The sequence below is a fragment of the Talpa occidentalis genome, unplaced genomic scaffold, assembly GCF_014898055.3.
Source record: "Talpa occidentalis isolate TD23 unplaced genomic scaffold, MPIMG_talOcc4v2.1 talOcc4.14, whole genome shotgun sequence".
Classification (NCBI taxonomy): domain Eukaryota; kingdom Metazoa; phylum Chordata; class Mammalia; order Eulipotyphla; family Talpidae; genus Talpa; species Talpa occidentalis.
In genome coordinates, this window is record NW_023601433.1 from 14,266,944 (window position 1) to 14,293,225 (window position 26,282).

The 26,282-nt window shown below is 43.6% G+C and overlaps 1 protein-coding gene across 2 annotated transcripts in view; it reads left to right on the forward strand.

The window, feature by feature from the left end:
- CHRNA7 (cholinergic receptor nicotinic alpha 7 subunit) overlaps window positions 1-9,876 on the forward strand; it is a 92,391-nt gene extending 82,515 nt beyond the window's left edge. For both annotated transcript variants that reach the window (XM_037510108.2, XM_054694796.1), the window contains 2 exons: window positions 2,545-2,654; window positions 6,903-9,876. In XM_037510108.2, the coding sequence (XP_037366005.1) occupies window positions 2,545-2,654; window positions 6,903-7,421 (629 nt within the window). In that variant the 3' untranslated portion in view covers window positions 7,422-9,876. The remainder of the gene's footprint in view (window positions 1-2,544; window positions 2,655-6,902) is intronic.
- The last annotated feature ends 16,406 nt before the right edge of the window (window positions 9,877-26,282 follow it).

A 26,282-nucleotide genomic window follows, 5' to 3' on the forward strand; every position in this document is an offset into this window, starting at 1 on the left:
CTGCTTGATGATTGGGTGTTAAGTTGCCTCCTTCCCCCATGAAGCTTGTCCTAAAGGTTTTACCATTAGAGATTCATTGTTTTTGCTTCAGTCATCTTTTTTCCACAAATCCTTTGCTAAGATAAAAGGAGCAAACACTTGAATCTTAGCCATTGTTTCCTAAAAGCCTTTGTGGGTGTGGTATATGTCTTAGTATCAGAGAGCCAGGACCCACCTTTCACCTTGAGGGTCTGACCCCAATTCTTTCTTTTTTTTTTAAAAAAAAAAGATTTATTTATGCATACAAGAGCTGAGTTGTGTGGGGGGGGGAGGGGTGCTGCAGTGAGAGGATCCACCAGAGACAGAGTAGGGAACAGAACAGGCAGATTGACCGAAGTATACTGCTAAGAGGAGCAGCAGGCGAGACAGGAGAGGTCTGCTGCACCATGTAGGTCACCTCCCTGGCTGGGGATTGAACTCATGCTGCAGTGGCTGCGATTAGCTTCATAGTGCTGCATCTTAACCTCTTGTGCCACCAGGCAGTGCCCTGACCCCATTTCTTTCTTCTTGTCAACACAGGGCTCTCATCAGAGACCTGCAGCAGAAAGTACCCTTAGGGGGAATTCTCAGACCCTGCTTCAGCAGTGAGTCCATGAGAAAGGCTGGGTGGGGGCATATCAGATCTGCCAGCCTCTGACACCTGTGTTTGGGATTTGGTGGGGTCCTTTGACCTTGAACTCCCCCATAGGTCATTGTTTTCACCTGCTAGGGATGCCATCATAAAATTCTGCAGACTGGTGGCTTACCTGACAGTAGATCTGGAGGCTGGAAGTCCAAGATGAAGGTGTGGGCAGGTCTGGTTTTTCCTGAGGCCTCTCCTTGGCTTCCCGATGGCCATATTCTCCATGTGACCTCGCAAGGCGTTTCCTCTATGTGTGTCTGGTTTCCTTTATTATAAGGTGTGAGAATAGAGGGCAGGAACTCCCCACTCCTCTAGGTTCTTCTTGGGCTGGTAGAACAAATAAATTAATGTCAGCCAGATCATTAGGAGAAAAGAACAAATTTAATTTACATATCTATGGAGAATTTAAATGGTTGTAAATGGCTAAATGGGTTAAATGGTTGTAAATTCTAAAATAAATGGGATAAAGTGAAAGTTTATGTCCTGAACTAAGGATGGGATAGGGGCCTGGGGTGTCGAGGAAAGAGGAGGGGGCTCATGAGATGAAGAGAAGATGACTTCACAGGACAAAACGCTGCCTCTGGTTAAGATAGGCTTCTTAGATGAAAATGGTTATTTCTGGAGTAATCTTCATTATTTAAGATAATGGTAGTAGTTTCTCCTGAGGCTCTAGGGCCTTCAGGGACAGTAGCTCCACATGTTGAGTGACCCGTATTAGAAAAAACCTGCTCTGGACATCTTGGGAAAACCTATGTGACCATTTTGGGGAAAGCCGATCCTACAAAAGATACCAGTCAAGCTGGATCAAAGCCCATTCCCTTTAACTTAAATACCTCTCTAATGGCCCTGTCTTATATACGGGCATTGCAGTTTGGAGCTTTAACCTATAGGTTTTAGGGGGACATGATTTAGCCCATACTTACATGTCTTGCTCCACTCTCCTCCCCATCCTGATGCTGATTTAAGTTCAAATGTCCACCTCTGGGAGCGACTAGAAGCTTCTTTGTCTCCATGGGAGAGCAGTGAGTTATTGCTACCTGGACGGTGCTCTTGACCAGCCATGTGGCTGTTCACTTAGCCTCCTAGGCCAGGATGTTCTGCTTAGAGTTCTGACTCCTTCAGCAGACAGCCAACCCAAGGCCTCATGACTTCCACTCCACCAGGCTTTCTCCTTGGCCCTTCACCCATATAATTGCCAATCCCAGCACCAACCCTGCAAAGCAGACCTTTCCATTCCTATTGTACTGGGAAAGAACCTGCAGTCCGGAGAGACTGCTTGGCCTGTCCAAATTCATAGAAGGAAGGCAATCTGTCAGGGAATTGGGGAGAAGCTCTTTCAGATGCTACAGGCTGTTCTTACCTGGGGCAAGGCAGAGAAATAGATTCTTGTCCATCAGTGCTGAAGCTAATGTTCTCAGTCTGAAAGCCCCTGCCCAGAACCTGTTCCTCGTGAGGAACAACTGACTTCCCAGTGTTTCTCAGTAGGTGGGGCCAGATTCATGGTCCATACTCATGCCACAAATGCTTAAGACAGCCAAGTGATGACCAGGTGTGCCCACCTGTGATCTCACAGGTGATTCTAGTACAATCTCCCTAGCATCCTGCAAGGCACTGTGGAGGCTCATGGCAGGAGGAGGGAGTCCAGGGAATGGTCTTCAGCTGGACCCTTCTCCAGGCTGGAACAGCAGGTCTGCAACTGCCCACTGGGAATGTGGGTGGTGTTCTGCAAGCTGGAGGCAGCCCTGCCCCGCCTTCTGGCAGTCCTGCCCTGCCCTGCCCTCCGGCATCCCTGACAGTCAGAGAGCATGAGACCCACAGCCCTGGGCACCTGTGGCCTGGGTGCAGGAGGCCCAGGTCTCATTCTGCATCTTTTCTCTTGACAGCTCAATACTTTGCCAGCACCATGATCATCGTGGGCCTCTCTGTGGTTGTGACAGTGATCGTGCTGCAGTACCACCATCATGACCCCGATGGCGGCAAGATGCCCAAGTGGGTACGTCCCTCCTGGTCCTCCGCCCCTGTCAGCAGGAGCCAGGGTCCCTCCCCTCTGAGAAAGCCCACACACAGCAGTCACCCCCAGGCAGACCGCCCCTACCTGTGTGTCTCTGCAGAGAGCACCCTCCTGGCGGCTTGCCCCATAGGGACCTAGAGCTCTGTCCTCACGGTCCCCTGTCCCTGGCAGGGCTTGCACGCTGGCTGCTCTGCACATTTTTCCAGCATAATATTTTTAAAACTGCTTTTTACTTGCCGTACACTATAATGAACTGGGCAGTGGTTAGAAGTCAAAGTCAAGATAAGCACAAAGCTTTGTGGTTGGATGTTTACAACAGAAGCAGAGTGAAGTATATTATCAGCTGAGCTACATGAAAATACATCCAGTACACACGGGACACAATCTCACCAAATGCCTATACTATAAATGTTCTGAGTCACCAGCGAGAAACGGGGAAGGGAATGAATAGGAAATGGATGAAGAAGTCAGCAGTTGAATAAAATAGCTTGTCCTCTTAGCACAGGTCATGCCACTCCTTAGTGCTGCTGAGCCGCTCTGGCTGTGACTTCTGCTGATGCTCCCTCCAGAGTTCAGTGTCTGCAGCGCTGCACCCACCCTGGCCGACACTTGGGAGACCTTGATTAGGGCTCACCATGGTGGGAAAAGCCCCCGGGGCTCTAGTGGGCTGCTCCCAAGCCACATTTCTTCCTTAGGTCCTTCAAACATTGCAGAATTCTTATCCAGAGAGTGTGACCTGGGAGGTGGGGGGGGGCAGTGGGGGAGCTAAAGAAGCCCCCTGATAACAAAATGAGCCTATCTTTGGAGACCCATGACCTTGCATCTAAGTTCAAAAGAGAATCTAGGACTCACCATATTCTAAATGCAGCTGCAAGATGTAAGATGCGTTTTTGCTAGCCTCCAGGTACAGGGGATTTCTGGGTCTTCCTAAAACATTGTGAAATAACTTACATTTATCCAAAAGTTAACTTAGAAAGGACTGCTTTAAAAAAAATTGGCTTTGTGAAGCTACTGGGTCCCCTTGGGGTCCCTGCCATGGAAAGCTCCCCTCTTGCACTTAATAACCAAGTGACTCTCTCCCCTGCTCCTTCACCCTGCTGCCACCAACAAGATTGATAACCATTTAAAGTAATTCCTTCTTTTTCCATCCAGTGTTTATTTATGCAAGTGCAAAGATATAAACACACATTCTTATTTATCTTAAGTGTTTTGATGGATGTCAAGTTAAGGGCTGCTAGGATAAGGGAATTAAGACAGACACAAGCCATTTTAAATGACCCAGAAGCACTTCACTGTTCCAGAAAAATGTTAATTTAGAGCATATGCTAATTACTCACCTCTCAGCCCAAGAGCATGTTAAAACCACTGGCTGCAAATGAAATATGAAGCTTGTGGCTTGCTTTCATTTTAGATGGCCCTCTGCATTTTTTCTTTCCATGTGTGTTTGAAATATAAGCAACCTCCGAGGGACTTTTATTATGATCTGTTGCTAAGAAGATAGTGTCAGTGTGGTGGCATTATGTGACATTTGCACAGTCAGAAACAAAACTATAACCTAACAGAAGAGGTCATGAGCACAGTTTGATAAGTGCCAAAAGGATAATTTCATCTTTTGCGATGCTTTAACTTCGAAAGTTAATGATTCACACTATGGAATTCAAAGTAGACTTGACACTTGAGATGTGCCCGGGCGATGCCAACCCCCATGCCCTCCCCCCGCCTCCCCATGGCAGGAGAAGCATTGCTTAGCCTTCCCTGTGCACAACTGCCTCTGGGTTTGGACACACTCACAGCCACTCTGCTCCCTAGAGCGCTGGATTCTAGTGCTTTCTGAGTGTGGGTTGAGCTAAAGTCACAGGAGTTTTGGAGAGAAACTTGTAGAGCCTTTTAAAGATGAGATTGTAGAAGTCTAAGCACGTTAGATGACTTGCTCATGTGAGCCAATGTATTAGCTTCTATGAGCCTCACCTCCTCTATCTGTAAAATGGGGAGGGGGGGTGCTGAGAAGCCAAGAGAGATAATATGTCTGAGAAGCTGAGAGAAGAGTGCTTTATACTTTATAGAGTGCTGAGAAGCCCAAGAGAGATAATATGTCTCATGAGGCTTTATGTAAGGCCACACTGGCCTAAGGATTCATGGGGTACTCTGTGTCCCTGCTCCTAGTGCTCATGGAAAAGCCTCAAGGTCAATCACCATAAGCTTTCCAGGCTCCAGAGGTGTTTGTGGGATAAAGGCAGGATATAAAATGTGCCACCTGCTAGGAACAATTAAGTACAAGCTGCAGTGAAACTTCTTATGTTTCCGCATTCTTTTCATTGCCTGTCTCCCAACCTGCCTACTGCAGTTCTCTTTGATAAGACGCCATAAAAATGATCACCAAGAAAGTGACACAGACGTCAACTTCAGAACTTACTGCCCAAACTTACAGATGGGAAACATCCCTGCTAGGTTGCTGCTGGAATTTGCCTACAATCGTAGACCAAAGTTCAAACACAATCAGTATCTGGGTAATTTCAGGGAAAGGGACCACTTTCACACACTTGTCCAAACAGGTTTATAAGAATGCCCCTCTCTCTCCTGGATAGAAGCTTCAGGTGGCTCCTTTCTTTCCATTAAAAAATATAAAAAGTCTCAGATATTTCTCTCCAGCTTCTGTGCATATGGGCATTATTCATTCATAATACACTTTAGACCCAAGGTTGGCCAAATAAGACTCTGGTGGCCAATCCCAGCCCATGGTCCCTTTTGTAATTAAAATGTTTTTAGGAAACCATCACACCCATTCTTTGACATGATGTCTCTGGCTGATTTTGTACCTTGCTGTTCTTACCTGGGGCAGAGCTGAGTAGCTGCAACACAGGTTTTGTGCAAAAACTGAACTATTTTCTAGCTGTGCCTGTACAGAAAGGCTGCCACCCCTCCCTCAGAATTGTCAAATTGCTTCCCACAAAACACCTCACTCAGTCTTCCTGCAGCCTGACAAGCTAGGTTAGCCCTTCCTTCATCCTGTTGGTTCCTAGCACTGTTAGTGTCTCCAATTGTCTCACACAGCCGCTCGGTCAAAAGAAATATCTCTCAGTTCTGTTTATTAAATAATTACTTAATAAGCCTTGATGCATTAACAACTCAGCACTGGCTGGCACCACCTCTCAAACCCTGGGGTCAATCAGAGGCCACTATCCTCATTTTTTGTTCCATGTTGACTTTCTCTGCACTTGATTCTAATCAAGACAATCTCAAGTCCTGCCTTGCCACAGTTTGTCACTGCAGGAGATGTAGCATTCTAATGTTACAATCTGAATGGCTTCAAGTAGGGGCTGGTGCTGTGCCGTAGACCTCCCCGAATTGCACTGAAAAATGTTAAGTCTTCAAGAGCACCCTGTGAGTTTGCTGTGATCCTCTGGGTAGCTCACAGAGATAACTCGCCCTTGGTTACAGATGAGGAAGGATCAGCGAGGGGAAGTGATGGCTCTGGTCACACAGCTCAGGGTACTCTTTGCAAGACAGCCTTCTCTGCAGTCTCCCTTCTGTGAGATCGCCCTGAGCTTGCTGCAGAGAAATCAGCTCCTTCCTGATATTACGCAGTAACTTGATTCCCACCACCTGTCTGAATGTGCTTTGGAACGTGCTGGCATTGCGTCCTGTGTCAACTCACCTGGGGTCCTGGCACCCCTGGGAGCCACAGAGTAGAGCAAGTAGTTGAGGGTCAGGGTTTTTTTTTAATATTTTATTTTATATAATTCTTACATCATTTTTCATTTTTCATATGTAATATGAAATATTATATATGTAATATTCCCCATACAATTGCACCCCCTTATTTTGACCCTAATCCTACTTCTCCCCGCCAACCCCTGCAGTGTGTCTCTGGTTTATAGTTGCTTGTTGATTTTGATTTTTTCTTTATTATAGTTAGTCTTTTTCCTGGTCCCTTATTTGGGTTTTCTAAATTCCTGCTATGAGTGAGACCATTCGGTATTTTTCTTTTTCTTTCTGGCTTATTTCACTGAGCATGATCCCTTCCAGCGCCATCCATGTTGCTGCAAATTGCATGAGTTTATCTTTTTTGATTGCTGAGTAATATTCCATGGTGTATATGGACCACATCTTCTTGATCCAGTCACCTATTTTTGGGCATTTGGGTTGTTTCCAAAGCTTAGCTATTGTAAATAGAGGGTCACATTTTCGCCCGGCTCACTAACGACCACTCCCAACCTGTTGTCTCCCCAGACCAGAGTGATTCTCCTGAACTGGTGTGCGTGGTTCCTGCGCATGAAGCGACCAGGGGAGGACAAGGTGCGCCCCGCCTGCCAGCACAAGCAGCGGCGCTGCAGCCTGGCCAGCGTGGAGATGAGCACGGTGGCAGGGCCACCGGCCACCAACGGCAACCTGCTCTACATAGGCTTCCGGGGACTGGAGGGCATGCACTGCGCGCCCACCCCTGACTCGGGGGTCGTGTGTGGCCGCCTGGCTTGCTCGCCCACACACGACGACCACCTTCTGCACGGCGGGCAACCCTCCGACGCGGACCCCGAGCTGGCCAAGATCCTCGAGGAGGTCCGCTACATTGCCAACCGCTTCCGCTGCCAGGACGAAAGTGAGGCCATCTGCAGCGAATGGAAGTTCGCGGCCTGCGTGGTGGACCGCCTGTGCCTCATGGCCTTCTCGGTCTTCACCATCATCTGCACCATCGGCATCCTGATGTCGGCTCCCAACTTCGTGGAGGCTGTGTCCAAAGACTTTGCTTAATTTGTCTTGGTCCCCTGCGTGTAGAAAATGCACAGATAGGCAAATGTCGTTTTCGTGAGAATTTGGGGTGCTCATCCCACATTCATTGTGCGGGTGCCTGTGTACCTTTGCTGTCGTTAGTCATGTCTGTTTCCTGGTTACTTTCGGTAGTAGCATCTTAGCATGCTTTTGTTGAACCCTTTCAGACAGGCTGTTAGATATCCTTGCAGCATCCCCAAGGTCAGCAGAGCCCCTGGGAGGTCATTTGCCCATTCCCGGCTTCCTAGTGAGACCTTCAGAGAGGTGGGGGTTGCTCAGTACTGTAGGTGGGTTTGCATGCCTGCATGCCACTGCCATGGAGGCCTCATGGGAATTTAACATAAACTTTTGCCTCCTACAAACTTAGATGGAAACTGCTTACAGTAAACCAAACTCACAAAGTCTAGTCCAGTAAGAGACTGTTGAAAGGGGAAAACAAACTATGCTTAAATGCAAAACCTACATTTTTATATTTCTTGGATGGTTTCTTGAAAATTCAGAATTTTGATTTTTTTCCTCTACCAAAGACAGTTGGTAGAAAGTTTTATGTTGTCTCTAGATTTAAAAAATCAAACAAACAACAAAGCAGAGGCATAGTTGGTCTTGTAAGTTATGCCTTTCCCAGCCTGATTTTTGCAAATCTGTTCTGTCAGGGGAATCAGAACAGATGTGTATTCATTCTGAACCAGGATCAGACCAGCCAGGGGATTTCTACAGGCAGATCCCAGATTCCCAGGCTCCCTGCATTGTTCCCAGACACAGGAGAAGTGAGTGAGTCTTATCTATTTTGCAAACCCAGAGGAAAAATAGAATTCTATTAGAACTATCAGCCCAACATAAAACAATTAAAGCAAGATTAAACCATCTGTGGTTTTTTAAATAAGTCATTTGATGTATTGGAGTCACATGTATTGGAGTTGATTACTCTTAGAAATATGTGCATCTATACAAATGCACAACATGAAGTCAAAGTATACTTGTTTTTTCTTCACCTGTCAGAGCCAGGGGTAGAAGCCAAGACCTTTTCTGGATCCCTAGCAGGAACCAGGGAGGATGATATGACTTTGGCTTCCCTAACAGGCCAGTAGAGGGGACCAAGAGAGACTGGCAGGCTAACAGTGTCTGTGTAGCAGGCAACTCTGGTTTCTGGCTTTGGGGTACCTGTCTCTCTAAGGCTCATCCACTCTAGCTTCAGCCCAGAAAAGTGGCAGGATATATAGATTCATTGAGAGATATGTGTTTTGACAGCAAGGGAAATTATTTTAAACCTAACTGGTCACACACTACTCTACTTAGATTATCTCACTGACAATACTGGGTCTCTTCCGATTCCTCTTGTTTTTGAATGGGCTCAGAGGGTAATTCACCAAGAAAAATGTCTCTTCTTCTATTGTTTAACCCAGTAAATGCTCAAAGCCCAAAACTGAGTGGGGTATGTTAGCTCCTGGGGATTGTTCATTTGCTTCTAATCTCTAAGGTGGGTATATCATGAGGGAAGATTGATTTTCAGTGCAAAAGAAACTGCACGTATTTCTCCAGCTGTCATTTTACTCCTTCCTGGGTAATGCACAGGCATTCCTTAGCATGGAGGAAGATGGAGGCTTGCACACGCTGTGTGTGTGACTTCTGAGAGAACCCCTTGTTCAGAGCAAACAGATTGATAGATCAGGTCACCCCAGCATCACGCTTTTGGAGCTGAGTCGTCCTCAGAGCCCATCCATTGTACTTGGGAAGGATGAAGGATGAACAGTGTCTTTTTTTTTTTATTAAAGTGTCTTTAGAAATAAGGAGAAATGTTTTTGATATAAAAAGAATACTTCATTTCTAACTGCTATCCAAAATGTGCTCATTCCCACATTTTTGCTAAAAAAAACTTTTTAGTTCTGTATTTTATATTAAAAAAACTGATAAAGTAAGCAAAGTAGTTCATATTTTGATCACCCAAATCACCAATTCGTTCTTTAAAATATGGTAAGGAACAGACACACACATAGTTAGAAGAGTGTGAATGGCTAGAAATAAGGCCCCCATGCTCCCTGTTTGCTCTCCTTACAGAGGGCCGGAGAGGAGCTTCTGGAGGGAGGGATGTGGGCCCTTACAGAGAGGAAGAAAGGAAGGCAGTTGAAGCAGGAGGGAAGGGCATGGAGAGAGACATTGCTTTTCTCCCACTCACGCTATGCACAGCACTCCGCACTTTGTTTTTTTCACATAATGTTTTATCTTAGAGATATTTCCATAACATGTAAAGAGCTACCTCATTTTTCTTAATAACTGCTTAGTTTTCCATTGTCTTGGTGGACTATAATTTCTTTGATTAGTCTTTTATTAGTGAACACATATAGTCTTTCTGGTTTTTTATTTTTATACACAAATCTATAATTAGCATCCTTGTACTTGTGTCTTAGCATCCTTTGATGAGTATACCTTGGTATAATTCCAATGTGGAAATGGAATTACTGGATTTAAGATTATATACATTTAGGATTTTGATAGCTATTGCCAGATTGCCCTCTAGATTAATCAATGGAAACCCCTATCAAGGGGCCAGTTTTCAACTTTCTCAGCATTGGATATTATCAAACTTACTTTTTCCAATCTGGTGAAAAATGATATTGCAATGTTATTTTCATTTTATTATGAGTGAAGTTGAAAATATTTTCAAATTTTGGTGGTAATTTCCATTTTTGTTCTTTCCAGAATTTTCAATTGAGCTTTCTGACTTTTTATTAATTTGCCTGTGCACTTTGGAAACTTTCTGTCTTATGCCTTGAAATATGTTGATTATTTGTCTTTAGATGTTATTTATTGGCTTGTTTATTTATTGGCTTATGGCAAGTTTCAGTTTTTGTATTATCAATTTATCCTTATTTTCCTGGGATTTGTTTCCAGTTTTAAAAGGCTGTTCCCATTCTGAAATTATAAATAAACATACTCATATTTTCTTCTAAACCCTAATTAATGGTTTTATTTGTTTTCCTATACATTTTCTGACTCTCTGGAATTTATTTATTGCAGAAAATGATGGTAAAGATGCACTTTTTCCTCCAAATGGTTAATCAGTTGTGTCAACAAAATAGATAGCAACACATTCCTGTAATACAATTATAATCTTTCTCCACTTGTTCAAAATGCCACCTTGCTGCAAGCTAAGTGTGGGTTGCTTTCTGTTTTGTTGATTTATAGTTCTAAGAATACCTTGAAATTCTGATACTTTTTCATATTAGTATCAAATATTCATACTGATGTCAACACTTTCAAGTCAGCATTCCCCTCAGCTCTCCTGTTCCCCCACCCCACCCCCAACAAAAACACACACATACACATGTGTCTTTTTTTAAATTGAGGTCATGATGAATTTATAGATTGTGTCTTCTTATTCAAGAGTCCTATAATCCAGACTTACATTCAAATATAATTTTATGTCATTCAGTAGGTTTTGTTTAGACAGGTCCCATGAATTTCTTGGTGTTCATTTTTAGATATTTTTATCATTTGGTTACCTTTTTTCAATGGATTGATTTCTTCTATTTTATTTTCTAATTGCCTATATATGGAAGTAGTTGATTTTGTGTATCAGTGTCATAATCCCATAAATGGGATTTCTAACTACTTTGAAGGTTTTCTTTTGTCACCTCCTTCCCAAATATTTCCCATTTTTACTGCTCTAAGCCAATTGCATTTGAGAACAGTGTGACAGTGCTAGTAATAATGATTCAGGTGCCACATCTATCTTGTTCTTGACATTATGGGGTCTTTTAATTGTTTCAACATTTAACTTATATAAAAACATGTATTTTCTTGTAATAAAAAAGTATCATGTATCCTCAAACTATTAAAGCTTTCTGGTTAAATGCAGATGTTAGATTTCTGTCATTGCCTCTATTTTGTCTATTTTTCTCTGAAAGAAAAGCTCTCTGACTCTCTGACCCTCTTCCTAAATTCTTTAATTATTCTCCTCTTCAGACTTGGTGGGAAGGCCCAGTCCTTCCTTTTCTTTCTGTCCTTTTCCTCTGAAGTTCTAAGAAGTCGGTGAATGCCTAGGATGTAGGATCTAGATTTTCTGTTTTTTACCTTTTTGTTGCTATTGTTGTTCTGTTCAGTGCCCCTAAAATTTACCCTGGGAAGAGATCTGTGTTGCCATTCATTTCCCTAATTCAGTGAAATTTGAAGACTTCCATCCATTGGTTATTCACTTCTTTTAGCCTTATCTGTTTAGCAGTATTTCCCAGGCCCTACCCTTAAAACCACTTCCAGTCTAGACAAAGAGAAGAGAATATACTTGTGGCCTTGAATGCTAGCTCAAGGTGGAATGTGAGAGCATTGTCTTTTGCTCTGGTTGCGCCTTGTAGGAAAGTTGTTACAATCATGTTTTATTTTCCATTTGTCCGTCTGGGTTAGACAACATGAAAATTCCCAGTATGTTTCCGGCTTCTCCTGAGATCCTTAAGGAATGAGTATGGAATTCTGCACTGTAGTGTCCACACCAGGCTAGATTTCTAGAATGTTCCACTCCAGGCTGGACATTCTGAATCAGATTTACCCTATGTTGGTGGGGAGAGGCAGGTAGAGTGGAACCGGGTACTTTGGTGGGACATGTGTGTAAGGATGTCTCCAGAGGCAGTGAATGGGCGTCTCAGTTCTACACACTCTTTGCTCGGCCACAGCAATTTGGAGAGAGTGGTATGTGGCCCTGTCACTTCATTTATTTTGCTGCAATTTAGTATTCTGCTGCTTTGAGCAAGAACATTTGAGGTGCTGCTTTCCTGTACTCATCATATCTTTTTAAGGCCCTTTACCTTCAGAAAAATGATTAACAATGGGCTTACACCTCAACAACAAGGTTAGTGGCAAATTATACTCTCAGTAATTTGAGTATCCTGGCTGATGTTTTTAACTTTATGTTGAAACTGTTGATCTCTGTGTTGGAGGTTCTTCTGTTGTTGTGGAGCTTAATGTTTCTTTTTCTACATTTTCCCATTTTCCTCTTTGTGGTAAATGAAAGTAACCAAGCATTGGCCATTTCTTGTTTTATGTCTTTTATTAATGCTAACTGCATAGCGTTTTTCTAAGCCATGTTACTTTGAATTACTATTTTATTAGAAGAATAGAAATAAATACTTTAGAGTTTAAAAGAATGTTATGTTTCCTTCTGTGCACTTTGAAAGCTACTATGCAATATAAACTGCCATTATGCTTTTCAAACATAATAAGGCTCAACACTCACCACCCATTAAAATGATACTCTGCTCTAGTCCGATCCATACGTGAACATTCTCCCTGTGCTCTCTCATCCTTGGCCTTGGATTCCTGTGTGACAGCATCAGACAACCTCAGAGGCCTTCTTGGACCAGCCCATGTCATGTTTCTACATACAGAGGGGGATGAGCATGTGCTTGAGAAAGTCATGACTCAAATTCTTCATGAAAGGAGAAAACTTCACTGCGTTTGATTAAATTCAGAATTTCCAAAATGTACAACTCAGAGCTCTTGTATGTCATCATACCCCAAATTTTAAGCACTAAGGGGTGTGGGGGAGTACTGTTTCTTCAAACTGAAGAGATTTCCAAGTGAGGGACTTGGTTTGTCTTAAAGAAAAGCTGTCAAGGAGTCATTTCATGTTTTCGGTATCACCTTTTTTACTGGTGAGTACTGTGTTTGCTAGTTGTGAATGAAATTCTTAGCTAAAATGATTTTGTTCTTTAAAAAGTAAATTTTTCAATACCATGATTCAGGGGACCCTGGAGGAGTCCCTAAAACTGCCTTTAGCTGGGCAGCAGAGGGCTGACTGAGCATGAGTTCCTGGGAGCCAGGCAGCTACAGTTCCCAAGATGTGTTTGGGGGCCATTTTAAGGCACCACACAGAGGACAGCGATCAAGGACAGCTGCCTGAGGATCTGTGACCAGCAAGTTCACTATTGTTTCCAACAGTGATGATCAGTGGTGCCAGGTCCTACAGCCTCACCCACAACCCAGTCCTGTCCCCCACTGACTGACCTCCAGCATGTGCTCACCGAAATTCAACCTCAGTTTCCCCATCTTGAACAACAAATGAATGAGTAATAGTATCATCTGCTCAGACAGCTTCTGGCTGCAGCCTGGAACACAGGAGGCACTCAGAACGTGTCAGCTCCGTTTATTTTCATCAGGATCAAACCTCATCGTCCCCATGCATGAGGACATTCTATCCTTGTTTGTGAGGCTCTGTGACAAGCAGCCTTCCCTGTTCTGCCACAAGCTTCCTTTTCAAGTTTAACAAACTGTTCCTGCCACCGTTGGCAATGTCATCCAGTAAGATGCTCTCTGGTGAGAAAAAGGAAAGTTTCCTGTGACATGTCACTTTTTTCTTGCCAGTGGTATTTTCCAGGACCAAACACTAAAAAGCAAGGGTCAAAAACAAAGCTAGAGGCTTTGGTTGTGGATCTGGAAAAACCTGGGGAGTCCTTAGGGAGGGGTCAATGCATGTGGAGGCAACAGGGACACTTCACAGCCAGAGTATCTGTCAGATGCCTGCAGTAAGCTCAAGACACGTGTGAATGAAGGGGTGAAGCCACACCCGTGTGAGCTAGAAGCCTGGTGGAGAGGGGGTAAGCTAGTAAATGGACATGCACGTGATTGAGACAGGATGTGTGTGAGGGGGATGGTGCAGTGGAGGGAACCGAGTCAGGGGTATCCCCCAGAGGAAGCTCTGCCCATCTTCCAGGACAGCAGTGAGATGCATCTTATGTCTTCATCAAAAATCATCCTTGAGGTTGGAGATTGCACTGCCAGGGGGAGGTGGGGAGACATCCTGGGAAGTCCAGAAAGTGTGATGGTCTGAGAGAGAGGCTCATGGGGCTGTGAGCAGAGAGCACTCCAGTGAGGGGATGTATTTGCTCAGGGAGTTGTAGGGTCTGGACTAATGAGGACATGTGCAGCCTCCTGGAGTCTCTGGGCTTTGGCTTGGTCACAGCACAATCATTGTTTCTTTGCATATTGCAAGATGTACTGTCTTGACCCCAAGGCCCTTTCCTTCCCTTCCCTTTATGCATCCCATGATTTGCAATACCTAGTTAATGATACACCAGTGTTTCAAAAGAAATTGCAATGAAACATTATTGGATAAGAATCTCACCATACACAGGAACAGTGCTAATTTCCTTGTGGTTCATAATGGCTACTATTGCTTTGTTATGAGATATTAAAAAGCAGCCCCTGACCTGCCAGAGCTGGCATGGGGCTCACAGCCAGACCTTGGGGACCTCCTGAGGAACATGGACAATTGACCAGAACAGTGACATCAGTCCAGGCCCTTCGGTGACAGTGATGGATTGGGACAAGAACAAGGCCACTATGCAATCACGTCTGAACACACACAAAAGGGGAACATTGTCCAAGTCACAAAACTGTCCTAAAACCCCCCTCTTGCAGCTAAAGAGAGAGAGTATAGCTTCTCTCCATGAAAAGACGGCTGTTTCCCTTTAGTGTCCCTGCTTTCATGGATTTATTAAGATACCCAAGCATAGCATTGCCTTCCTCCAGATATATCCCAAGCAACCCCCTCATTCCTTGAACTTTCTTCCCAAATCATTCTTCAGAGTGAAGTTGTCCTTTCTGACAACCTCTCACCAAGATAACGCACATGCTGTGTTCTCTCTGACCCCAACAATTACGTCTAACTGGTTGACTGTGGGCACCTTCCTGGGTGGGGTTCTTTAGCTGGAGGACATTTGAAGCTACAGTAGGTTCAGACAGAACCCACAGGCTCATTTCTATGAGACCTTTTGAGATACGTTGAATGGCTGACATATCCCATTTCCACTGGCCACCAACCTCGAGATGCTATAACCAGTACCGGGCCCTAGGATTCTGCAACACTCAGGATTTTAACTTATGAGTTAAAAACATCCTTACATATTTGTGGTGTCTGGATAATACCAGGAATACCTTTATATAAAAAAAAAATACATGCTTAAGAGCCTTTTTAAAAAGTTGGTGTGTGAGGTTTGTGTGTGAAAATGGGGCTCTTATTCTCATCATTCATTAATTTGATTCTACTAGCGACTGATGAGAACCACCCAGGCCTTTAAACATTCCTTCCCAGACCTCCTGCTGTTTGTCCCTAGCACACTCCATTAATTTTCAATGTGTATCTATTTTCAAAGAACATTTTTCAGAAAAGAAAAAAAAAAGTAGTATTATAATGGATGTTCCACCACGATTATGTTCACTGAACTTCACACAAGTTATCAACTTCACCCATTAGCATGAGGAAACAAAAACAAATAAATAAGATTTATTTAGAGTTGTTGGTCTAGGCTTTTAGCAAAATGGCACTCAAAGGATATTTAAAGGCAGGGAGTCTTTGCACATCATCTGGAACCTTTGACCCCTGAGCTTAAATCCCTACATCTCATCTGTGTCTGGGGTTGAAGATGGACCTTGGAAGTTTAAGGAAGACACCATCTAATCTCCACCCCTCCTGGGAACATAAAACAGAGAGGGTCTGAACATGTGTGATTTAAACATGTTTTACAATTTATAGCTCTGTGGATGCCTTTCTGGAATTCATGGTGTGGGACTTGTTTACATTTTAACTGAAGTAGCATTGCATTATAACAGTAAAAGTTATAATGTTAGAACAGTATAATGTATAAATGTATAATGTATAAATGTATGACATTATAGTGTATAAATTTATGTATTTGTATAAATTTATACATTATAATGTACAAATGTTATAATGAGGTGTGCATCACTATAAATCAACATATGTATATACTATATTCTGTTCTCCCCTAGAAGGTCAATTCATCTTTCACCATACCGTGGACCTTTCTTTACCCAATTTACCCACCTTTTTGAACTTGGGGGGACGGGTGTAGGGGAAGGTAAGGCTAGTAGATTTAGAAAATAAAAATACTGCATGGGATAAATATTATAAGGCATATATTAATATCGGGGGAAAAAAGTCATTCATCTGAAATTCAAATTTAACTGGGCATTGTTTTTTATCTGCCCACTCCAGGGGAAAGGATAATGGGAGGCCCTTCAGAAAACCAGGTAGGTGGAAGTGGTGTGTAAGTTTAAAAAGACTCGGTCTGTGATGGGCTACAAGGCCTGAGATTCCTGGCCACGGTGCAAATGGCCTGAGGTTCAGTGGAGAACCAGAGAACCTGGGACAGTATGGCAGAGGACTGTCTGCTGACCAGAGAGTTGCTGACTCCTATGGGAAGCCTGGCGTGGAAGCCTGGTGCCATCGGGCAGGAGGGTGGCTCACTGGGTCAAGTTTCTCACCTGGGACAGTGACTGGCTCCAGTGCAGGTGGTGTTCTTGGAAAAAGGGGCACGAAGAGGCTGGTGTCCTGCTTTTCCACCCTCAAGAGGCCCTGCTGAGGGTCTCTGGGAAGCCCACGTCAGCCACTGGCTTATAATGCGGCGTGGACAAGGGAGGACGGGTGTGTGATGGGAGACCAACTGCTCAGCCTCTGCTTCCACTTTCTGGATGGATCTTCCCAAGCCCAGCAGATTCTCCGTCTCAGGTCAGCAATGCTGCTTTTAATGCAGAAATGCTTGGTGTGGGTGATAAATTATCCACTCATCCTATTCTTAGCCCAAGGGCTGCTGTGCATTAAACTTATTGAATCAGCTTTGTTTTAACTATGGAACCAACCTTCGCAATAGGTTGGCAATGTGATTCTGGCAGACAGCGCCAGGAGAAGTAAAAATGGGGCAAGAGGGAAACAGATAAGTTTGAGCTGGTCAGCAGAAAACAATGGTAGGGCTGGAAAGGAAAGAAATCCCAACCCTTCCCTTCTGAATCCCAGGGCTCTTCTGAAAGAGCACACATGATCCCTGAAGTCAACTGAGGAACTCACAGGCTGAAGGTATCATGAAAAGCCCATTCTGGGTTTTTTTTTTTTAATTTAAATTTTATTTTTATATTCCCCATACAATTACAACCCCTTTATTTTACCCCAAGCCCTCCTTTCCCCGCCCCCGCCCCCCATAGAGTGTGTCTTTTTCATAGTTATTTGTTGATTTTGATATTTTCTTTCTTATAGTTATTCTTTTTCCTGGTCCCTTATTTAGGTTTTCTAGATTCCTGCTATGAGTGAGACCATCCGGTATTTTTCTTTTTCTTTCTGGCTTATTTCACTGAGCATGATCCCTTCCAGCGCCATCCATGTTGCTGCAAATTTGCATGTGTTTATCTTTTTTGAATGCTGAGTAATATTCCATGTTGTATCACATCTTCTTGAGCCAGTCATCTATTTTTGGGCATTTGGGTTGTTTCCAAAGCTTAGCTATTTGTAAACAGTGCTGCTATAAACATAGGGGTGCAGGTGCTCTTTGGAATTGATGTTTCTGTGTCCTTTGGGTAAATACCTAGGAGTGGAATTGCTGGATCATATGGAAGCTCTATGTTTAGTAGGTCCGGAAATCTCCACACAGCTCTCCATAGTGGTGGGACCAGTTTGCACTCCCACCAGCAGTGCAGGAGAGTTCCTTTTTCTCCACAACCTCGCCAATAGTTATGAAAAAATGTTCAACATCACTTGTAATCAGGGAAATGCAAAACTACAATGAGATACCTTCTCACACCAGTGAGAATGGCACATATTAAAAACTAGAAAAACCCATTCTGGAGGGCCTCCCCTGGTGGTGCAGTGGTTGAGCGCTGGGCTGCTAGGCTGCCCGCAGCCTCTGCAGCGCTGGTTTGTTCCCCGGCTGCCAGCGAGGGTCCCACCAAAACAAAAGAAAAACATTCTGGAAATATTGCCACTCAGCCCGGGGTTGCTGTGGCAGCCTGGCTCTATCCTGGACCAGGAGTTTGAAGAGGGATTTAGCATGTTTCCCAGGGATGCTTCTTTCAGGTGGTGCAAAGGCACTGGGGCAACACGGAGCTATAGACAGTATCAGGCTGATTTGAACAGCACCAGGCCAGGCACTCGGTGGGTGCCTTGTCATTGCTGATGGAGGTATGTGCAGGAATCCAAACTACTTGTTAGAGTTTCAAGTTCACGTGTCCTCTGTAAGTTATTGAAGCCTTTCCTTTCTTAGAAATAGTTTTGCTTTTAAGCTCAACCAGATTAGTTTCCCATGGCTTTTGGAAGAAATCCCCATAAAGCTGGTGGCTTAAAACAATACAGATGTATTTCCTTAACAGTTCTGGTGGTCAGCATGTGAAATGCCTCTTCTGGGGACAACAGCAAGTCATCAGCAGGGCTGGTCACCTCGGGAGGTTATAGGGAAGGATGTGTCTCCTCACTTTGTCCAGCTCCTGGAGCTGCCCTTTGGGGACCATGACTCCTTCCTTGTTCCACAGGCCCTTTGTCCCCCACTTCTGCCATTCACATGTCTTTTCCTTCTGCAGTCTAATCTCCCTCTGCTTCTTTCTTATAAAGACTTTCATGCCTGCACGTAGGGCCCTTGGGGGATCCAGGACAACCTCACTATCTCAAAATCCTAAACATAATCATGTCTCCAAAATCCTTCAGCCACATAGGTAACATATCACAGTTTGGGAGGATCTGGATATGAAGCTGTTTAGGCTTAATTATTTGGCTGACCATCTCTTGGATGGAACCACTGGCCTTGTATGCCCCTCTTTCAAGGCAGGAGAAGGAATTCAGGGCTCTGTGCTCCACAAAGTTATTGAAAGAGCAGCTTTCTCACACATACTAGGTGATCTTCAAAACAACACACAAACCAGGGATCACCCTCGTGCTCATTTTACAAATGTAAACTTGGGAAGGGAATTAACATTTATTGAATTAATTCAGATATTAATTAAGCATCATTATACACAGGATTCTGTATTTCCATTGTTTCATTTAATCCTCTTAAAATCCAGAAGTAAAATTCCTTTATTGTTTTTACTTCCATTTTTCTGGAAGACAACCCGGAATTTTACTGTGGAGTGAGAAATGAAGGCATTGAACTTGAATGAAGATGTATACTCTTGCCCTTTGAGTTTCCCTGACCCAATTTTATCTGTCTAGCACCCTTGGCACAGTCCTGCCATGGCCTGAGTTTGGGGGTGACTGATGACAGCAGGGGGTCACATAGGTGCACCTATTTTGTATAGACTGACATCTCTACAGCACATTAAGGCAGGAATGAGTCTTAGTGAGAAACTATTGCAAGTGATTCTCAAACTATAATGTCTACAGAACTATCTGGGAACTCACATAAAGAAGTTAACATTTCCCAGAAACATCAGTTGAGGGTTTGGGGTGAAGCCCAAGAACCCAGCTTTTAACATGTCCGGAAGCTGATTCTGTTACAAATATACAGAAAATAACAACACCTAGTAGAGAGGAATATTGCATTTTTTAAAGAATGTACCATTAACCTTTCTTTTGAGAGGACAGGTTTATGTTATGGAGATTAATCACAGTGTGCCATATTATGCAAAATGACAATTCTTTTTTTTTTTTTAAAGATTTATTTATTTATACAAGCATGGGTACAGTCAGAAGTGCGGGAGGGTGAGAGAATTCACCAGAGCCAGAGCTGGGAACAGAACAGGCAGACCGATGAAGTACACTGCTGAGGGGAGCAGCAGGCACAGCAGGAGAGGTCTGCGTGCCATATGGAACCCTCGCCCAGCAGCCGGGGATCGAACTGGCCCTGCAGAGGCTGTGGGCAGCTTCGCAGCCCAGCACTCAACCGCTGAGCCACTGGGGAGGCCCCAAAATGACAATTCTTTACAGTTTTCTGGTTGTTTTAGCAGATTTAGTCAGGTGGAGAATTTTGCCAGTCTAAGCTCTGATTTGAGCGACGGATTCCCCCTTGTGGATGGAACATTTGTAGATGACTGGAATCTAACTGGGAAAGAAATCCAGAGGAGGAAATAGAATGTCTGCATTTTAATACCTTCAACTGAACCTTCCAAAGGATCATCTGACTTCTGAAAGTGGGCACTCCCCACATTTAGGCAGTAACAGAGTGCAGACTCAGGTTGGAATATTGAGAAATGAGCACTGACTCCCAATATGGAGGTCACTAGCATGTCCAGACCACGTCCCAAACATCTGGTTGACTCAATCGGATTTGTCCTATGGGCAGTTCCTTTCTTTGGATTTATGCATTTACCAAGTCTCCTGTCACTCTAACTCGATTTCCCAAGCCAAATTCCCTGGGACAGAGTATGTGAATCTTCCTGAGTGGCATAATTTGTCATGGTACAAATGAGACACATGAGTGATGATTCATGGTCTATCATGAATGATAATGAAACTGTGATCACACCGGGCTCTGACTTAGCATTTCCCTTGGCTTACTCAAAACTGATTTCTCGAAAGAGCTCATATTCCTGGCTCAGCATGCCTTTTCTGGAAGGGTGTGCGTGGAATGGAAGAGAAGCAATACTTTCAAATTTTTCTCAGTGAACTAGTTCTAAAGAGAAGTCAGAGTTTTAACCAGTGTTTGTTGTCTCCCTCTGAAAGCCCTAGCTCTCCACTTTCCTGTGTGAAAGGATGCAGGCTAGAGTTTGTGCAGACAGTATTTTTTGATGGCAAGGTCAGCAAATCGTGCTAAGTATGTGTCCTATGATCTCCATAAAAAGGGAATCATTGAATTCTCTGTCCACTTAGTGGTGTCTTTTGTTAGTGATTGGCAAGAGGTCTGCATTATTTATGGAGCTCTTTGACAACTCAGCAGTTTATGGAGGATATATGGAGAAAGGGAGTTCTTTATCATCTAATAAAATGCTGCATAATAACTTCTGCATTGAACTTTTAAAGATAGAATCGTGGATTCACTTGTGCTCATGTAAAAAAATACACTTTGGATTCACATGTAAGCTAACTTCCCAACGGTGTGTGTCTGCTGGCACAAGTGGGGTATTACTTCAAAGATTAGGAGATTTATTTGTCCCATTATAAATTCCTCCAAAGTGAAGACCATCTTATTAAAATGCTGTGGGCTCTTCCATGTGGGATTTGGGTGAAGGCAATTTTGGACAAGCCACTGTGTGCTGGTAATGGAAACAAAAATGAAGTCAACCTTCTAATGGGAAAGTGACAAGCAAATAAATTAGTCTCCAGGTTATCCAATTTTAGAAAATAGTCTAAAACAAAATATGAACAAAAAATTGAAAAGGAAAGTTAAAAGAATTCCAGGCTTCCGTGTGGGTAATTTGTATTATACAATGACTGGGGCAAGGGTGAACAGAACAAATGTGAATATCAAGATTTGTCCCGGCCTCCCTGAGCCCTGCTACATATATACATATATATATATATATATATATTTTTTTTTTTTTTTAAGATTTATTTACTTATGCATACAAGAGCTGGGGCACAGGCCAGAGTTGCGGGGGCGAGAGAATTTACCAGATAGAGTGGGGAAGTGGGGAACAGAACAGGCAGATTGACTGAAATACACTGCTGAGGGGAGTAAGGGGTGAGACAGGAGAGGTCTGCAGTGCCATGTGGATTGCTCTCTGGCCAGGGATCGAACTCATGCTGCAGAGGCTGCAGATTGCTTCATAGTGCAGTGCTTAACCCTTTGTTCACCAGGGAGGCCCACCAACTATTTATATTCTTTCTGCACCTTCTCTCTCTCCACTGCCTTGTGGGTGTGGTTAAAATTCACATAACTCATTACCAGAAAAAAGTACTCATACCATGTTTGCTTCCTGACTGACCAGAGACCTTAATTTTGTCTAAATTATCACCTCTGCTTAGTTATAGGAAAAATAGATTGTGGTTACATTCTCAGAAATGCAATTAACATCAGGTTTTATCTTGACATTTAGGTAAAAGGATAGCATGGGGCCAGTCCCAGACACACTTACACACTGCTTTGCCTTTGGACTTTCACACCTTTCTCTACCCTTCATGTGTTGCTCTTCTGTGCTAGGATTAAGCCACTTTTACCATCCATTAGTTCTAAAAGTTCCTCCTCAGGCTCTTGCTTTTGTTAGAGTGTTCCTCACCCCAGAATTACCCTCTGCTTTTTAAATTTTTTTAAAGATTTATTTATTTATGCATATAAGAACTGGGGTACAGGCCAGAGGTGTGGGGGATGAGAGGATTCACCAGAGACAGAATGGGGAGCAGAACAGGCAGATCGATTAAAATACACTGCTGAGGGGAGCAGCAGGTGAGTCAGGAGAGGTCTGCTGTGCCATGTGGGTAGCTCTCTGGCTGGGGATCAGTGGCTACATATAGCTTCATAGGTTGCATCTTAACCCCTTGTGCCACCAGGGAGGCCCTTTCTAAAAATTTTTAAAAAGATTTATTTATTTATTCATACAAGAATTGGGGTATAGGTCAGAGGTACAGGGGGTGAGAGGATTCACCAGAGACAGAGTGGGGAACAGAACAGGCAGACAGACTGAAATACACTGTGAGGGGAGCAGTGGGCCAGACAGAAGAGGTCTGCTGCACTATGTGGGTAGCTCCCTGACCGGCTGGGAATCGAACTTGTGCTACAGAGTCTGTGGATAGCTTCACAGTGATGTGTTAACCCCCTTGGGCCACTAGGGAGGGCCACTCTGCTTCTTCTTGTGCTTGCTTAGTCCTTCTTTCTTCCTATGAGGCAGATCAGTCAGGATGCCAGCCCTGCATGTCCAGGACTGCTGGCTCTGCAAAGGGCATCACCACTCGGACTTCCTCGCCTCTAGGACTTATGTCACCATAAGCCCATGGTAGGTTGAAAATATCATGAGTTGAAAATACATTTACTACACCTTCCCTACCAGACATCACCACTTAGTCTAGCCTCCCTTAAGCATGCACAGAACATTTCTATTTGCCTACAGTTAGGCAAAATCATTCCATGCGAATCCTACCACGTGATTTATTGAACACCACACTGAAAGCAAAAAGCAGTCAGTGCGGTTTCTACTGTTTACCTGCAGACCAGCCTCGGGGGCAAGCATTTTGTGTGATGCTAACCCAGGAAGTGACCAAATTCAAATTTGAAGCAAGGTTTTTACTGAATATTTGTTGTTTTCACAGCATTGTGTCAATGCACTAGCAAGGATGTAAAATAATGGTACTTCAATAACAGTAAGTAAAAGAAAAATCGTAAGTCAAATCTTCATAAGTTCAGGACTGTTTGTTTGACTTTCAAGGCGGTGTTGAGACAAATGCCTAGAAAGGAGGTGGGTGGGGCACTGGTGGGCCTACCCACTCTTGCTCCAGAGCAGTAGTGCAGAAACCTTGAGGTGTCCAGACTTTTAATTCAGGCATTCAATCTGGAACACGTTGTCTGGAGTCAGCAGCTGAGACATGGGCAGGGCTGGGGCAGGTATAGAACTGACTCTAAAGTTAAAAAAATGCTTTCAAGCTCCCCACTCTGATCTTCAGCTATTTTTGACATTTCTGTGACCAGAAATGTCTGGTCACAAAGAAAATCTCTATGAATTTCAAAGTAAATTTGCTAGGAGTCCTATTTCCTTCCATAAAGCAATGACATTAGAAGTGAATAATAAAAAGCTGCAAAAAATGATTCCCTCTTTAGCAAGCCCAGGCTTCTTAATAGTTCTTAGTAAGGAAAATCCAAGTAAATTTCCAAATGACTTAGAAATGCACAACTCTGAAAGCACTAAATAACTTTGTGGGATGTGGCCAAAACATCACCTAAAAAAAAAAATTCTACTGTCTTCAAGATGTACATTTCTAAAAAGCATAAAAACATGAACAGCATATGTATTAATTGTGCATACCAGTAAGAAAGCAGTCAAGGGATTCTGGTTGGTGTAATGATTGGTGCTGATATGGAGGAAGTTCATTTCCACTTCAAACCTTGAAATTCTGGTAAACATGTAGTTACTTCTGGGACAGGGAAGACGTGGCAAGATTTTGCATTATCATTTTGTGCATTTATTAGGTGCTGGCAAGTAGCAAGCTCCATTCTAAGCACTGGATAATCAACAGTGAACAAAATCCACCCAATGAGGACTCTTTCTTCATGGAACTTACATTCTAGCAGAAGAGATACCACAAATAGAGTAACTAAAGAAATATTAACAAGGAAAGGACATATAATATTTACGCTGTGGGGAGAGGAAGAATAGAAATTTATATCATGGGCCTCCCTGATGGCGTAAGGGGTTAATCACAGCACTCTGAGCTATCTGCAGCCTCTGCCGCACAAGTTCGATCCCCTGGCCAGCCAGGGAGCAACCCACATGGTGCAGCAGACCTCTTCTGTCTCGCCCACTGCTCCCCTCAGCAGTGTATTTCGTCAGTCTGCCTGTTCTGTTCCCCACTCTGTCTCTGGTGAATCCTCTCACTCCCACACCTCTGGCCTGTACCCCTGTTCTTGTACACATAAATAAATGAATCTTTTTTTAAAAAAAGAAATTTATATCATGTACAAAGAAGGCCACTGGCTGTGAAAGTGACTTATTATTGAAGCTGTGAAGGAAAAGAGGGATTGAACCATGTGGGGATCTGCAGGACCTTTCAGGCTAAAGAACAGCAAGGGCGAAGTCCCTGAGGCAGAAGCATGACTAACACAGCAAAGGAGGAGGAGGGGCCATGGTGGGCAGAATAGACAAGGGAAAGAGGAGAAGGATCTAGCTAGTGAGGTCACAGAGCCCGGTCCAGGCAAGTCCAGCCCAAAGACTTTACTTGGTGGGTACTTGCCTGTCTTCTTGCTTTGGATTTTTGGGTCTGCCCAGCAACTCACTTTTGTTTCAGTGCTCTGCCCTTCAGCCAGTAATAGCCTGTGGCTTTTCTTTCTTTCTTTTTTTTTTTTTTTGAAGATTTATTTATTTATACAAGAACCGGGGTACAGGCCAGAGGTACGGGAGGGTGAGAGAATTCACCAGAGACAGAGCAGGGAGCAGAACAGGCCAACAACCAAAAGCACTGCTGAGGGGAACAGCGGGTGAGACAGGAGAGGTCTGCTGTGACATGTAGGTATCTCCCTGGCCGGCCGGGAATCGAACCTGCACTATAGAGGCAGCAGACAGCTTCACAGCACTGTGCTCAACACACTATGCCACCTGGGAGACCCGCTTGTGGCTTTTCATCCCCACTGGACTAGACTCTCTTCCAGAGGCAGTAAACCCCTCAGAGCTATTTCCTTGCTTATGTGGGTCTCTTATCTCTATTCCAGGCTCTGCCCAATAGCATTTCCTCCTTCAGTGAAACAAGATGTGACAGATCAAGAACTGTGAAATATGCACTAACCATAAGTAAATGGGTCAAGGGGCTGAGGAAATTGCTGATCTCTAAAATGGTTAGAACATTTTGATCAGAAAAATGATGATCAAGAAGGTGCTTTAAAAACTGAGTACCCCTTGTCATGACTACCCAGTGCCAGATCCTGGAAGCTTCTTTCAGAAATGACAAAGAGATTGAACCCACATAAGAAAATCATTAAGTCTCCTTGGCACAAAATGGTCCCTGTCAGTCAGAGAATTGCAGAAATAACCAGAAAAACAAATCTACCGGTGAACTCCAAAACATGGGGGAAAAAAAGAGTTCCCTTGCTGTAGAATTCAAACAAATTAAATAGTGTATGTGTGTATATCATATTATATACATGTGTATGCATATTTATAAACAAAAATCTCCAGGTGTAATGCATTTTTCCTTTTGTAAGTATCAAAGAAGTGTGGGTAGGTAGAAAGAATTCTCTTAAAAGGCAAGCTATTTTCCACTGCATTTAAACAATAGTGCATTTCAACTAATTCCTATAATTACCATTGATGAATTAGATGGAGAAATCTATTAAGTCCTTGAATTTTAATAACCTGGATGCTACAAACCACATTAACAGTATTGAGATTTCTCCTTCTGAATGAACAAGGTTCACAAAGCCCACAGACTGCAACCAGCCAATTTTATCGAGTAAGGACTCTGCAGTTTAGACATAGACAAATCGCCAGCACGCATGC